The sequence below is a fragment of the Larimichthys crocea genome, unplaced genomic scaffold (genome assembly GCF_000972845.2).
Source record: "Larimichthys crocea isolate SSNF unplaced genomic scaffold, L_crocea_2.0 scaffold82, whole genome shotgun sequence".
Lineage (NCBI taxonomy): Eukaryota > Metazoa > Chordata > Actinopteri > Sciaenidae > Larimichthys > Larimichthys crocea.
In genome coordinates, this window is record NW_020860793.1 from 138,163 (window position 1) to 155,385 (window position 17,223).

The following is a 17,223-nucleotide window of genomic DNA, read 5'->3' on the forward strand; positions in this document are numbered from 1 at the left end:
GTAAATTTCTCTTTGATTGGGGTACACTAGATCATTATGGGTTGTTGTAAATCAATGTGCAGGGCTGCTAAAGAACAATGTTGGATTTCAGAATAAATCTGGCATCAATGGATTGAAGCTTCTTGATCTGTCAGGTATTAAATGAATTTCACATACATACATCTTAATAGAGCAAAAGAAAATTCCACACAGAGCATTTTGTAGATATTATCCACTTCAACACCAGATGATGTACACACATGAAAGGGGAGAAAGAAACTGAAAAGTTCAGTTAGGTTATTAGGAATTAAAGTGAGCTTAGCAGATCTCTGTAGCCCACTCATCTTTGCTAGAAGCACGCCTAAATCCCTAAAAGCACTCTTTTACAACTTGACTGACACTGAGTGGAATAGGACCGCAAGCAGGACAGAACAAACTCTCTTGGTGTGCTAACTTACTGTTTCACTTTAGTTATAAAAACATTTAAATGTGTATCTATATCATGTTAAAATAGGTGTGATAAGCAGAGTAGAAAAGTAGAAAAGAGTCACCAAGTCAGCACACTGCCCCGGTAACTAGTACATTTTGTTATATTTAGCTACTCACTACTGGTCATACCAGAACGAGTAAGGAAGCAATTCCTTTACACAAACACATAGATCTCCAATGAAGAGATTAAAACTGTATCACTTTAATTTGAACTTTCAATGATTCCTTGAACGCAGCACGTTTATAGTATGTGTTCCTCTTCTTTTCCCATCTTTACAGTGAGTAGATGTTGTTGACATGAAATGCATACATAATGACATGAAGCCCAGTGTGTGTTTGCGTGTGTGTTTGCGTGTGTGTGTGTGTGTGTACGTGCCAGTGTTCCTATCCTGACATAAATCCCTCTTGAGAAAGTGCAACATCTGCTCGCTCATCTGAAAAAAATCACCCCCCTACCCCTGGAGCACAACATCCCACTTTCTCACACAGATAATAAAAGGACAGATATATAAATAAATAAACAGAGACTCCAAAATTCAAAACCCCACTCAACTCGCACACATAAAATGGCAGCATTTTTTGTTTTTTGCCAAAAAGCCACTTGATTAAATCCAACTTTAATTAACAATCATAACAAGGAGCCTGATGCCACTTAGAGAAATGAAGTGGCGAGCGTCCAGGGGTTTAACTTTCAGGGCTCGAGGATCCAAAGCACAGAGTGGCCTTAATCCAGGGACTCGCCTGGCCGACTCCCCCAGGGACGGTGAGCCGAGGCTGGGGTGGGAGAGGAGCTGCGGCCTCGGAGGACTGAGAGGGGTGGGTGGGTGTCTGGGGTATAGGATCACTGCTAATCACCACGGTATTAAAATGTTTACAGGCCGTGGTAGGATTAGCTCTGAGCTGATGATTTTTAATTTTATTATTTTTGCTCTGTTAGCTCAGTTTGGACTTATGGAATGAGGAGATAGGGACACAGGAATGTACTGTCCTTATGTACAGTACATTTATTGTGATGAGTTTGACATCAGTGTTGCTAAAGTAATTTGATGGTGCAAACAACCCCTATGAGTACTTGCTGATCTGACGTCTATCTACACTGAACTTGTCCTTAAGAGTTTTTAAGAGTAATTATTGCTGTTTGAACAAACCCTCACTGGTTCTGGTTCTGGGCAGCGTAGCCTCAAATAAGGAAAATGATTTTTCTTTTTATTCTCCTCACCTTTTAAGCCTCCGCAAGAAATCTAAATTTACATTAACGATCAACAAACAGAGCAATCAGACAGACAGACAGACAGACAGGCAGGCAGACTGACAGACAGAGAGACAGACAGACAGGCAGGCAGACAGGCAGACAGACAGGCAGGCAGAGCTTCATTCAGGAAAACCAGATCCATATTCCCCAAAGTCCTGGACACACACACATACACACAAACACACATTGGTCCTCCATTCCCTGCGGTCTAACTACAGTACAGACATATGGCGTAGAGCCGAACACCATCTGACCCAGATATATGACAGCAGTGCATCGTGGGAAATACAGTGGATGACTCACTGATGTTTGATGCAGGGCACTGCTTGGGGTCCCCTCCTCCCCCCCCAGAATAATTGTTCTTCAGAGGCAGTGAGTTTTTAAAACACATTTTCTGATATGATCTATTACAAACCTGTCATGACATATGTAAACATCTCTTTTTTTACATGAGGAAGATCTGTCAATGGATTGATTATGAGCAATCCAACATAAAAATCTGGACATTTTGAAATGAAACCTTAGATTTATCCATAACCTCTGTTCAAGGGGTATGCCACTCATTTTAGAAGGTATCTCTACCTTCAAAAACCCTTTATCCTATATTTTTCCAAAATGCAACTTTGTTTTTATTAGAGTCACCCTGCCTGCTAAATCTTCCAGACCACCATTTGGAAGCACAGCCTATCTGTCAAATTTTGTTGTCTCCAAGTCCAAGCCCAAGCTGGCAGGGGTCATTTTCTTAGAAGACATTATATAACTGTTTGCAGACTTTCGAGTGCTCCTCCTGATGAGTGAATTAATCTTGATGTGTAAAATCAGCACAGCGCCCCTTTAACTGTGCACAGTCGTGGCTCCATCTCCTCAATATTATACAAAGAAAAATCTAATTTGGTGTGGAAGGTGTTGGAAATGTTTGTGGGCTCTTACATGGATTTCTTTGATAGACAGGCTGGTTTACTCAGAGATCACACATAGATTCAGCTCTCGGCCATCTGCACACCAAACAATAGAAAGTACGAGAACTTTTTCCAGTTGGAAAAAATCAATTTGATCAACTGTCAGGACCAAACCTGCCAAAGCTAATCCATTTTTAGCATTTTCTCATTATTTCTGTGTTTGTCAGCTTCTACAGTAACAGGGTTTTAGAATGATGATGGAGACAAACTTCTTTTGGTCCATTTTAGCAAAATAAACATCTCACAGTGACTACAGCAACTCAGTCACAAGGGACGGAACCGGGTCCTCTAAGGACACAAGGGAGGAAATGTGTGCTTTCTAGATTTTCATTATTTTTTAAGCTCCCTCGAAATGTTTGCTACTGTCCTTCTACTTTCTTTGGTCTGTGTTGTAGCTTTTAATGCTTTGTCTTTTTATTTTCAAGCTTCTTCTCAGAGGGTTATCTAGCTTCTTTAGGTTGTTTTCTAGCTTTTCAGTTTGGTTTCATAGCTTTTCATGATTGTGTTCCAATATCTTTCAGCCTCCTTGGGTTGTGTTCTCCCTGTTCATAGTGCTTTATTTTTGGTTATTTCAGGTTGTTTTCTCTCTTTAGATTGTTTTTTAGTCTCTCTGCATGTAATTGCCTGCCAGTGTAACATGTATGTGTGTGTGTGTGATTCTTCTCCTCACAAACATGACTTTTACCCTCAGCGCTCACAACTTTTCTCACTTCACATTTCACTTTTCTTCACTTTCTGCGTATTACTGTGAGACACGAATCAGCTCAACATCAAACGCATAAAGAAAAATGAACTGTTGTCCGAGCTGTCGGTGACACAGGTGTAAACCGGCAGATGCACTTGAACGCTACACCAAAGCAAAACTGTCCGTGGTGCAGAGAGAGAAAACAATGGCACAATAATAAAAAAATTAAATAAATAACTAATTAGTGGCAGCAGTCTTGTGTTGGACACGTACGTCTCTCGCAGAGAGCAAAACGTCGAGCTAAGTTCGGCCTGAAGCAATCTGCTTGGCAATATGTTCCTGTGTTGTTGTTGTTGCCCCATCTCTCCCACTCCCCTCTCTCACTCTCTCCATGGCTGTAAATAACAGAAATTAATCAACCAACGGGCGCTCTGTCCTGCCCGTTTTCACACTTTGCTCAGGCCACAATTATCCCTTCAGCAGGAACATTTGTTAGAAATCAGGATGAAATCGGATCAGACTGATCCCGTCTTTTAATGTGCCAGTAACAGAAATGAGCTCAGATGTGTGGGTTCATTTTATTTAGTATGGAGTTTAGAGTATCAAATGCAAAAAAATCTATTAGCGATATGTTAAACACGGGAAATTAATAACAGCTTAGAAAGGGTATACGTTGTGGGTGGAGGGTTTGAAGCATATAGCAACAGTAGAAAAACTGTTCAAATTTGGTCTGAAATAGCGTATCATTTTTAAAAGCAATACACAGCAATACATAAACAGAGTTCATGTAGAGCTGAAAAAAAATCATCACTAGCAAAAAATGCCAAAAATGGTCTGATCCCAGCTTCTCACTTGCTTACTTTACTTACTCACTGCTTGTCTTTGTCTTATGTGACACTGTGGGATATATTTGTTGGTCAGACAAAGAAGACTTGAAAACATCATGTCGGGCATTTGGAAATTTTGATAGACTGTAATGTAACTGTAATTGTAATATAATTACTTCATCTATTATTAACCATACTGCATAGTCATTTTAATTTCTGTCTTACAAATGAGATCAGCCAAATCATAATGACTCATACTGTAATTAGCACATGCAAGTAAAAACAAATAATATAAGAATAGGACAGTTTGTGATTTGAAATATTAACATTGCATTACACGTATTCCACACTGATCTTTATAAAGGCTTTTTTACACCTCGGACATCCTCATCTGATGACTGAGCGCAGCTATGTCCTACCTTCATACAAGTGTTTTTTTTTTTTTATGCTTTTTTTTTTATTAGGTGTGGGAGAACTTTTTATGTTGCTGATAATTATTGAAAGTGTTGGATGTGGAAAGTGTTGAATTGGAACAGTTTAGCTTTACACAAAGCTCAACTACAAACACACATACCTGTTCTTACACTGTAATTATAGTCTACTACTATACTATTAATAATTGAAAGAACAGTCTATATGAACCTCCTGATATATGAACTGTGTGTCTCAGCTTGGTGCAGGAGGCTGTAAAAGTCAAAAGACAGCAGAGTTCAGAATAAGCTTCAGAGCTAAATGTGAAATAGAAATACAACGGTACAAGATCAATACTTTTTTGGGGGGGAACTTCCTATTTTTTTCAATATTTTTACTTCTTTCACAACAGTCTAATCCTACTTTAAACCTTCTGTGTGAAGCTCTAGATGTGGCTGAGGTCCCCCCCAAAGTCCTTCCAGGCTCAATCACTTTAAAACCTCTTTTGTATTGAATATAATCTAAAACTATTAGATTTATATCTAATCAAAATGATGTGTGATTATACAAATCCTGGCTCATTTTCTGACAGATTAACCACAAATAATCTGATAAAAAGGTCACTGAACCTTCAAGGTCACTGAGCGGCTCGTCGAGATTGCCGGGATGAAGCGTAAGACGAGTAAAAAATATGTTTCTGTACGCTGTTCACAAACAGAAAGGACAATGGACAAATGGGAAAAAGCGTAGGTGTTTGTGTTTTGTCCTGAATAATACTGTCAAATCAGAAAATACTTTTGACATTTGTGACCGTTTTGGAAGGCACTGACAAGTGATAGAGACGTTCAAGTGGGTTGATGGCCCGCTTGAACGTCTCTATCACTTGGATAGAGACGTTCAAGCGGGCCGTTCCAAGCCACAAGATGTTGAGGAACTAGCAGTGAATGTGATAAAATTGATGATTTTTTTGGGAGAACTGACACTGAAATATGAAAATTACAGTTAAGTGTTGATGTATGCCAATGTGTGTTGCTGTTAAGTACAAAGCTTTTTCTTTTCTTTCAACCATGAAGGTGATTCAAAGAAGATTCTTACATGGGTCAGGCACTTACTGTGAGACTGATATTACATGCTGAAGGTCTGCTGATTGCAAAACTAGTGACTGGCAGCATATGGGACTCTGGTTCTTTCTAAATTAACAGACTTCTTTGTCGTTAAGACTCTTATGGTGCAATAAGAGTGTGTAAAAGTGACATTTAGTGTGCTTTTCATGAAAATATTCAGAACAGAAGATTACACTGGAGGATTGAAACGGATGTGTTGATTCTTAATTATCCGCAGTATCCACTGAAATTAATCCGAACTGACACCGAATGAATTCATCTGTTAAATGTGAAGAAGCAAACTATGAAATGCCCCCTTTGAGAATCTACTCAGATGATTTTTTTTGGGGGGAACTTTTAATTTCTCCTGAATGATCAGGTGTTTTCTGAGCACCATAAGCTGGATGCATGCTGTATTTCCGTGCAGGAGATGCAGCGCGTTGGCAGCCGGCCTGTTGGCTGTTTGTGTTTAAGCTTCACGAGTTAAACTGTGATGACACTTTGACAGGTTTCCTGTTATAATAAGACTCCAAACCAGGTTTCTTCCCTCATCGTTTCCTGTCACAACCGTGTCAGTCTATTATGAGGTTGTTTTTTTTTTGTTTGTTTTTAGGGAAAAGATGCTAAAAGAGTATGTGTGTGTGTGTAGGTCTGCATCTGTGTGTGTGACAGACAGAGCCAGATGAGCAGGCAGATGTTTCCTCTGTCTCCACTCTGGCTGTCGGAGAAAGACTGACAACAGCTGGACCGATGCCAGACACACACACACACACACACACACACACACACACACACACATACACAGACAAAGTGACACCTCAACACAACTGCACCCAGACTTTCTTTTTGTGTTTCATTTCTGCTTTGTTGGTTCTCATCTAATGTACTGTATCCTGAACTTCACCCTGTTGAACTAAATATTTAGATTCAGTTTAAATGCAAAAATGTTATTTTTATGCAGCTAATTCTGTATATTTTTATCCTAAAACTTCAGGTTTATGAAACTATGTAAGAGATTTCAGTAGATACTGTTTCTTGCTGGTTTAGATGTAGAAATAAAATGAGGCTCTGATTGGTCGTGTCATCAAACATTTATGAATTTTACTACTGGAACAATCTGGAACCGCAAATGATTAATATTTATTTATGGGCTTTTGGTTTGGTATGCTTTGCAAGCCACCAAGAGTTAATTTGTAAAGTTCCCACAACATTTTGTAAAAAATGATATTTGTGACACTTAAGTTTGACTTTTAAATGCAACTTCTTTACTCAGGTTCTTTCACTTTGTTGTGTGAGGGAAGGAAGACCTTTGTAAATCCTGAACATTAAGTCTAAATCCTCTCTATACATGTATGTAACACGAAGAACAAATTCAGAAAAGTTGCATAAAACTTTCATCTAATTATGACCAGAGATCTCAGTTGCCCAAATGGAAGGACCAGTCTACTTGTAGTTATCTCTCAGACCATCAGCAGCCATAGCGACATTATACAAGTGTTACGGGCACCGCCGTTTCGCCCTGGCGCATATGTGTGTGTGGTGTCTTTCCTTTATGTAAGTTCAGGTCTGCAGTTGTTGGTGAGGGGTTGGATCCTGACGGCGCCGATCCCGGAAGCCGAGGGGATTGGGATTGGCTGCGAGATCCTCCGCATCCTCTCCCGGCCGACCAGTCCGCTATGCCCAAAAGGGCATTTAAACTGCAGCCGCCTGAGCATCGTGGCGGCTTTGTCTGTGTGTGTTGTTTCGTAAGCTCGCCTTGTATATAGTGTGAAATTGTGTGTGAAAATTGTGATGGTTGGTAAGGAAATATTTCTGGGACTGGGCAGGGTTTAATTTTGATTTAGAATTACTGATTACATATGAGAAGACTTTCTGTTAGATTCATTAGTTTTAGGGGTGCTGTTTTCGATGTTTTTTGGTTATTGATAAAAGTAGTTAGATAGTGAGGTTTTTTTTCTGGTTTTGTTTAAAGTGATTTAGAATAGAATAGGCTCTGTTAGAGTTCTCTTTTTGTTATATTTATTTGTTCTTTTAAACAGCACTCGTGCACCCATTTGTTCCATTTTTCCTCACCTCCTTTTGTTAAGTAAGAAAATAAACTGACGAACCTGAGAGAAGTGTCATTTTCCATTTCATTTCTTATCCCTTTCTATGTTACTGCTCACCAAACAAGCCTGGTCGTAACACAAGATCCACAGCCCTGATCTCTCCTTGTCAGATAGCTTAACTACCATGACTGTGAGAAAATGCTGGGTGGGACACATTAGGAAGGGTTTATCTGTATCGATGTCCACTGAATGAGCTGTGTTTGCAGATATGAGTTATCAGTTATGTCACGGATTAGATATGGAATCCAGATGAAGATAACAAAGAACAAAATGTCCTCCTTTACAATTTCAACACCTGCGGCGGGAAACGCAACGTTCTTACCTTTATCAAGTAAATACAGCATGAGACCATTTCACACAGAGTGGGATTATCCCAGGACCAATCAGGTTAATCCTTCTATTTTTTGATTGGGTGATTTTACAAAGACTAAAAGATCTGCTGTGTTTGAAGCTTTAGCTGATCTCTAACCCTACAGAGTGATAGCTAGGGTGTGTTGTTTGGTTTGTTAGGCCCAAAAACCTGACCACATACAAACAATGCACACTGTTAGTTTTTTTTAGGTCGGACGGTGCCAAGATCGAGAAAGCAGAACAAAACTCTGAGAACAAACTTAAGTGAGGAGAGACAACGGATTAGAGAGGAATTGAACCGTACCATGTTGTTCTGTTGTTCCGTCTCGTTCTTTCCCTGCATGCTGTGCTGACTCTGTCCACTGGTGAACGTTTCCTTTCCGCCTGACCTAAAGGAAAAGTATAAAGTGTTTCAGCAATCTTTGGATGGGAAAGTCATCTTGACTAAACAAAGCATTTTTACTCTACCAAGCAAAACTAAACTAAACTCAACACTTGAATCGTTTAAAGTAATCAGTTCCTGACAGTTATTTTCTGAGTATGGCACCTGTGGGACTGTACCTGAAAATTTTCTGTCTGAAACAGGTCAGTCTCTGCGTCTCTTCCTTGTACCTCTGCAGGTCTTGGGTCAGCAAGTTACGGAGCGCGCTCAGTGCCTCCTCTTGGAACACCAGCCTCTCTGACTGGAGCGAACGCTCAGTGACGGAGGCTTGGAGCTCGCGACAAGCACACAGCTGAAACTGAAGAGGAAAATAATGGACGAGGGGTTTACTAATGGATTGATTAGGAGCTGGTCTGAGGAAATAAAGCGATTACATTGGCTGACTTTCCTGCACACGTTTTATTGTTTCTGTTCTCTGATGATTTACTCCAGAATTAACTTTGTTTGTACTTTGTAACCTTGTTAAGAAAGGTTACACATTTTAAGAGAGTTTATAGTTTCCACACTTATTTTTTCACTTCTTCTTTATGATCAGTGTGTATGGTATTACTCACAATGGATGCCTGAAGGCTGGAGTTCCTCTTCACTTCTTGTTCAGTTTGTTTCTTTTTCTCTTGAAGATCCCAAAGCTCAGTGGTCAGCAGCTGACGGCGGCCTTCAACCTGAGAGAGACTGACAACACACAGATACAACAAAAACGTCGAGTTTACAAAGTGCACCCACACTCCGAGCTGAGCTCTTTAATTACAGTTCTGACTGTGTCAGGTTTTGACAGCTAAAATCTAACATACAAAACACATAATGCTGGGAAATATGATTTAAAATCTACATTTCAAATATAACATTTCATCTTTGCTCATTTTGATTTCTGTTCTGATTAATTACACTATGATAAATTAGTGGACTTGTGGGCTGAATTCTAGTGATTTTGGTTACATTTGGCCTTTGAGCTTAATAATATGGGATTCCGATTACCGTTTATTCATTCAAAACGGCAACTTGAGTGAACTAAGAGGTTGATAATGGTCAATACATTCAATCATTTTGAGACATTTCCAACACAACTTTTGAATTTACACTTTTGGACAGATTTATTAGGCGCTTTAATGCACACATTAAGATGAAAAGAAGTCTGCTATGAACTTTTCTTTGGTTCATTCAAAACACACATGTGTAAAGCTAACATGGAGCATATGCTGTTCTGTTGTGAAAGCTCACAAAGGGAGCTTTTAGCCCTCAGGTGCTGCTGCTTTCTACATTTTCAGCTCCTGCATTCAGTGAAAAGAGCAGGCCAGGACGTATCTCTCTGTTCTGTTTGTGTTCTCGCAGCTGAGAGATTTGCCTGAGACAACACTGATGATAGACAGAGCATAAACGACTGAACCAGCTTATCGTTTTTTTTTTTGTTTGTTTGTTTTCAGGAGTGGTTATAAAAGTTTATGGTCTTTGGATTGGAACCATCAACCCTCTGGTCTCACTTTCTTTTCTTTCCCTCAAAGCGCTACACTTTCCATCTTGCCGACATTCCCCCATCAAACATCCCTGACTAACCTGCAGGCTCCTGTGACACTCTTTAACATGGAACTCCTTCCTTGAACAAACACGGCCGTGTTTTCATAGATACACACAGAGTCGAACAGCTGATGCAGGATTAAAGTTCCCTGTTTACAGCAGCCAAATATTCAAAAAGTCACGAGTCACAGCACCATGTATTGCTGTTTACATCTGGATTACATCCTATCAGTCACTACTGTTACCTACTGTAAAACTAATGTATAACGTATAGAGTAACAGCAAAATGTGTTTTACTAGCAGCAATTATATTACTGGCCGTAGTGTAGTAGTTGTTCTTGTTGTGTAACTCTATAGCAGCAGTAATAGCTGTTGTTGTGGTCCCAGTGCTTCTTGTAGTAGTAGCACAAAATATTAGTCTGTGTCAGACTGATATTAGTAGTACCAATAGAAGTAATAGTGGTAGCAAGAGTGTCATGGTGGTAGTTTTAGTATATGGTTGCAAGTAGTACAACAAATAGCAGGAGCCTGCAAGTACTAGTAATAGTACTAGGAGCATCAACACTATAGTAGTAGTAGCAGTAGTTGCAGTAGTATTGCTGTACTTGTGATGTTAGTCAATGTGATAGTGTGAAGTAGTGGTAGCAGCACAATACAACTTGTAGCAGCAGTAGAAAAAACAATAGTATTGTATAAGCTGTAGTATGGTAATGGTATTTGTAGCAGCAGCATCAGTACTGTAGTTGTTTGTATCTGTACTATAGTAGTAGAAACTGTAAGAGCAGCTGTAACTAGACTGCTAATAGTTGTGACAGTAGCAGCAGTGTAACTGTGTAGTAGTGAGAGTAAATGCAGCAGTGATAGTTCTAGTTTAGTTCTAGTAGTTCCAGAGAGGCAGACATGGCAGCGGAGTGTAGGTGACGATGTGTCCACTGGGAGGCACTAAGCCTCTGTGGCAGAGTGTTGGAGCAGCAGGTGATGAGAGGCAGAGAAGTGTTTTGTTTGTGAGGAGGCCTGTCTGAGGGGAGGCCTTTGATGAACCGACTGAAGGAGTGACATCCACATGTAGAGAAAAGACAAATTAGTGGAAACGACGCAAACAACGACACAAAGGCCTTCTGGGAAATATATTAACATCCTGTTAATGAGGTTTTCAAGGAGGCCCACTGACTCCGCTGTGTGTGTGTGTGTGTGTGTGTGTGTGTGTGTTATAGAAGTGTTGTGAGACATGAAGCTGAGGTGAATGGAAAAGATGATGACGATCTCTGATTTACTGGAACAAACAGAGCAGATCTGAAACACTGATGACGACTGAGAGTTGGAGGTTTACGCATGCAGTATAAATAAATGTCCAAACAAATAAATAGGGACTATTTTTTAAGAGGACTTTTATCATTATTATAATATTGTAATATGTCTTTAATGTTCTGCTATAAAAGGCTGTGTTACAGTGCCTTGATCTGTGTTTCCAGCTGCGTGTTCATGACTGACCGCTGTCTGAAGTTTTAAAATGTCTTCTTCTAACTATAAATGAGGAGCTCTTTTATCGCATCAACATCAGTATGGATGATTTCCAAAGTGGACACGGCAAAATCGCTTGTTATGATTTTGCTGAAATCCTCTAAATCATGGCTGAACACTGGTGTCAGCGTCAAATGACTATCGCATGACACATAACATAATGTTCTGTCACAGTATAATAGCATTTGATCTCAGCCTTATTGAAAGAGCTATTATGAACCTTTGTTCTTCATTATTTCTCTTCAAAATAAAAGTTATAGCTGCCTGAAGCATCTTAATACATCTTTTTTCTACAGGAGGTTTTAATAAGAAATAAAAAGAATAAGATTTGCAGAAATTTAGCCAATTTCCTCAAGGGAAAATTCTCAGAAAAATGTTTTTGTTTTAGTGCATTTTAGGGCTGTTGCGTCTGTTTTCAATTACCTGTATAATAAATAACATGACTGAAGATTCCAGGTTCGACTGGATGGTTGTAACTTGTTTGTGGCGTGATCCTTCAGCTGAATGTTTAGAAGAAAATAACATCTTGAGAGGACTCTCAAGGAGATTTCAAGACTTTGAAGCTTCATGCAAATGAACTACAGTGTCACCTGTCAATCAAAATGATCTTAGCCAATCAAGTGACTTCATTAAAACACTGTGTGGGTGTGTGTATGTGTGTGTGTGTGTGTGTGATGAGTGATGAAGAACATCATCCATCGGTGTAAAAAGACAGTAATTACCAATGAATATCTGTGTGTGTGTGTGTGTGTGTGTGTGTGTGTGTTGCTGACAATTTAAAATTTACACACTCACACACACACACACACACACACACACTCACACTCTGCCAGCTGTCAGTGTATTCTGATTAGGTGCTTACGTACAGAAAAGCGTGAATAGGGCTCCATAATTGCTTGAATGTATGTGACAAACACATTTCACTCCATAATTGCAGGTGAAAAATGTGTGGGTGTTTTTTATTTATTTATTTATTTATTTACATTAATGTATCTCACCACTTGCAGCCTGTCACATATGTAATTTTCACCGTGTCGAGGTTACACAGGATGAATCTGCCGTGTGTATTTATAGCAGAAAGGATCCATTTTAATGAATAGTACTTCATAAAGTGTTCCTATCATGGACAGAGGTGATGCTACAGACCTGTATGTAAATGAACACACATGTTAATGAATCTTCTGCTTCATATTGTTTGTGTTAAAATTCTTTACGTATTGGCAATAAAGTAAAAACGTGTAGTTTCACTCCTGAAACGATTGGTGAAAATACTCAGCTACAGAATTAAGAATAAAAAGCTCTTCTGAAAAACAAAGAAATATAAAATGAGGTGAAGAGGAGTGATGTAAAGATATTTAGAAAAAATCAGTAGAAGGGATGAGAAAGAGCAGAAAGGAAAATGACAAACAGCTGAGGGGAAAGGGAGGATAATAAGACAAACATCTTGAAACAAGAACACGTGAAAGGAGGAAAAAAAGGATGAGAGGAATGTACAAATGTTTTGACAGGGTGAGAGGAGGAGAGACAGATATGATGAAGAATGGCTCGGGGAGAAGGGAGAAACCATGTTTAGCTTTGTTCGAATACACAACCCTGAAAGACGGGGAGATAAATGAAGAAATCGAAGAGGCAGAAAGAAAGTGAAAGGCAGGGAATAAAAAAAGTGAAACAAAAATTTAAACGAGAAAAGATAAAAAAAAAACAGGTCTGAAAATGAAACGAGAAAGAGAAAGAAAATATAAAGAATGTGAAAGAAGAAATAAATGAACAAACACAAACAAAGAAATAGTAGAGAGAAAGAAAGCTGTGGTTGCCAGAATTTTACCGTAGTGAATACGGTATTACCTCTTTTGTTATTACAGTAAAAGGATATTAGTACTGTTGACTTCACGTTTAAGGTTGAGGTTTTATTCCATATTTTAAAATTTCTGTAGATTTTACAGTGAAAAAACACCAAACCATGACAGTAAAAGACCATGAAATCGAATATTACAGTGTTTTACTGTACACTTAACAGACTCTAATATAAAATACTTTATTCTGTATAAATCCCCTTAAAATGCTGTTTAAATAAAGGTTTTGGAATATGACTGTGTTTTAATGTATACAATAAAACAGTCATATTTCATATCTTTTACAGTCTTTTACTATCACGATTTGGCAGTTTTTCACTGTAAAATTCACAGACATTTTTTGCAGTGTAGAGCTGCTGTAACAAGTAAATTTCCCCAGTGCAGGATCAATAAAGTCGATCTTCTCGATTTTGAAAGCATATTACACAAGAAAAGAAAAACCTCACTCAGTTTCAATAGGACATATTTAATGTCTCTCATAATGCGACTCATGTGATGGCAACTGAGTCTGAACTCACTGATGAAGACCATGAGATGTGGTTGAAAGCTATGTTAAAATGCACTAAGTTTCTAAAGTGAACATTGGTGCTCAAATGACTTTAACTTCTTGAGTGCATTGCTCAGAGACACCTCGGTAGCAGGTTATTCAGGAAAAAGACAACATTACTTATTTCCTGTACATGTTTCCTCCTCCTCCTCCTCTCTTCCTCCTCAGTTTTCAGGTCAATGTGACCTCTGACCTTTGTGCTGCCTGAAATTGAGATGTTTTGGTCTCTGGATAAAAAGGGCCTAAATATTTAAGAGGATAAATCAGTAAAGCTTTTGAGCTTTTCCACTTCGTTGGTCGATTTCGTGCTCGATATCAGAGGAATTTAAAGTTCTGAAGAGGAGTGAACAGATTATCCTTTAGAGAAGAGGGAGAAAAAGACGAGGGGAGGGTTGACAGAGTTCGGCTGGCTGTTCTACAAACTGCCAGTCTGCCTGTTAGTCTTGGCAACAAGCTGAAGTCTCCTTGCATAACCAGAGTAAAGACTTGTTCTGTCTATCTATGGGAAAATACCACCAAACAACACATGATCCATCACAATCAGGCTTCTTTTTCCAAAACTGCGTGCTGCTGGGTTGGTTTGCACCGCTGTGTGTGTGAGAGCTTCCTTTCACTCATGCACTGTTGCAGATAATAAAGGAAGTCTTGTTGTTTTCAAATGGAGCAGGACTTCAGGTTTGCTTTGAGATATGTCATTAAACTTCTGTGTGGGAACATCAGAATTTATCAAAATCTACGTAAATAAAGCATCTGTTTTAGTTTTGGTTCTACTGTTCTCACATCTGCGTGCTCCTCAGAAAACAGACACATATTTTCTACAATTCTATCAATAACACAAGAACTATTAATTAAGTAAAGGCAGATTAATAAACAAGGAACAGTTACTCCGGATAACACACTGAACATTTGAATAAAATCTATAAAACTATCATTCTTCATGTTTCACCAGATTTCTCAACACTTTACCAAAACTAAATGGATAGATATTAATAGAGGCTGTTTTTTAATGTGGATTGATGCTTTAAAATGTCTTGTCTCTAACTCTAATTATCTCTAACTAATTTGTACATTTAAAAAATAATAGTTAGTTTACTTTTCACAATATATCTTTATACTTCACAGACTGGAAGGTCAAAAGTCAAAGGCACTTCAACAGGGCAGGTTGTGCTAATAAAAAATAATTATAATGAAAGTATGTTTATTAAATAGTTCCTCAGAAAGCAGGAAGATGAACATCAAAACACACTAAATGATTGCGTGTCATTCCTGTACATGGACAGCTTGTTTTCAGTTCAAAGAAACAAGTCTGGAGACTCACAAGAAGCTTGTTGACTGAAAGAGGGAACAGGTCTCCTTCATCTTCTTTCATTTTATCTGAATGCCACACATTAAGCTGGACTGGAGCCGGAAAACAAATGTTAGCCCAGATCAGGTGAAGCTAAGGTATGATGAGCAAATAAAAAACAGCACAGGTAGGTGTGATGCGTCGAGACAGCAGTCAATCACGACAAACACGGTCCCAGATCCCAGACATACCTACCGACTATGCGTTCACGTTCTAATGAAGTCTGTTTAGTTACAGTAGCAGCTTTGGCAACGCTCACATAAAGGCTCTTTGTGCACCCCGCTTGGTGTTTGCTGGTGAAAACTTTGCTACCAAACACCATTAAAGACTGCTTTAGCTTTGCCGTCAAGCTGTGAAGGTTAACACTTGCTCTCACTTCTAACAGCACGCTTTTCTTGTCAGAGGATGGAAACTATTCAAAAGGACTCATTATCACCTCGACAAAGAAACCTAACTAAAGCAGAGTTTTAAATAAACTCTTTGCATGAAAGCTGCTTTATTCCTGCAGCTTGTTAACGTCCACTTAGGGGACCCCCCCCTCCCAAAAAAAAATAAAGAATGGCCTTATCTCAGCTCCAGAGCGGCAGCTCTATCCTCTTTTTCTACATAAGAATCCAACCCTGCCTCAGCGCTGACATTGCCACATAAGCCTCCCTTAATGCGGAGGAAAAACCCTGTAAAATGCAAGCAGGGTGACGTCTTCTTCTTCCAGTAAGTGGATATGAGAAGGGGGCAGGGCAACATGATGGAGACATGTAAGAGTTTCTATCAGGAAAGAAAGAACTCTCCAACTCTTAAGCCTTTGATCCGAGTTGTGAATCTCGGCAATGAGAACCAGCGTTACAGAAGAAATGAGATTTCCTGGACTATCCTCGGAATAATGTGTGCGTGTGCGTGAGTGTGTGTGTCTCTGTTGGCACACCTTGAATCCTGAGATGTGTTTTAGCTTGTCTTGTCTGACAGAAGTGAGACCAGTTGAAGTGTTGTTCTGCCAAACTGCTCGTCATGGCAGGAGTACAGAGAGTACGAGCGAACAGGGTGAGGCGGCAGCCACCTACTCCCATCTGAACGTTTACTGTCAACGCAGCACAAGTGGTAACAGAATCTGAAAAGGAAGTCTCACTTTCTCAGTTAAAATTAGAAAAGAACTTCAAACAGTGACTAACTTTTTAGATACTTTTACTCTTTCACCAGCCTGACGGGGGGAAAAAAAAGATGGCCGTAGCATCTGTGAGCTGTAAGCGAACGTTAAATACAGTTTTCTGTTCCGTTCCGCTCATCTGCTGTGATGAGCAAATGTTCATGTGTAGAGCTCATGCGGATACTACCATTCTTCCTGCATGTGCTCCACATTTAATGTAATTTAAAGTGGAAGCAGTGGTAAACCTTTAAAGCCGAGGGACAGTTCAAACTAATTAGTCTGTCAGAACAGTTGCTGTGTGTGTTGGGTTTCTTCACTTTAAGCTTTAATATCATTTGAACAGGTGAGCTCTATAAAAATTCACCCTCAGTTATACAGTTAGTAGGGACTGAACGGGCATAACGCGAGAGCTTGAGTAAAGTTTAAACACTGCTTATTTTCACACATGGCTATCGTTTTTACAGTAAGAAAAATCTGTTGTATCCTTTACTTTAGGTGTGTGAGGTAATGGGGATTCAGACGCTGCTTGGTTAACACACACTGGATTTAAATTTATATTAGATCTTTTGTTTTTTTTAGAAACCACATTCACGTTAATTAGCATGAGCTAACATTACCAAAGTTTCGCTCTGTACAGTCTTTCGAAAACTAGATTTACACAGTTTCTGTGCTTTTTGTCAGTAGGGTTATATTGGTAT

The 17,223-nt window shown here is 39.2% G+C and overlaps 1 protein-coding gene across 1 annotated transcript in view; it reads right to left on the reverse strand.

The window, feature by feature from the left end:
• Positions 1-17,223, reverse strand: part of LOC104917814 (cingulin-like protein 1) — a 56,977-nt gene that overhangs the window by 12,729 nt on the left and 27,025 nt on the right. Inside the window, exons 4-6 of the mRNA XM_027277034.1 lie at positions 9,161-9,278; positions 8,726-8,904; positions 8,469-8,553 (exon numbers count right to left, since the gene is read on the reverse strand). Coding sequence (XP_027132835.1) covers positions 8,469-8,507 — 39 coding nt within the window. The 5' untranslated portion in view covers positions 8,508-8,553; positions 8,726-8,904; positions 9,161-9,278. The remainder of the gene's footprint in view (positions 1-8,468; positions 8,554-8,725; positions 8,905-9,160; positions 9,279-17,223) is intronic.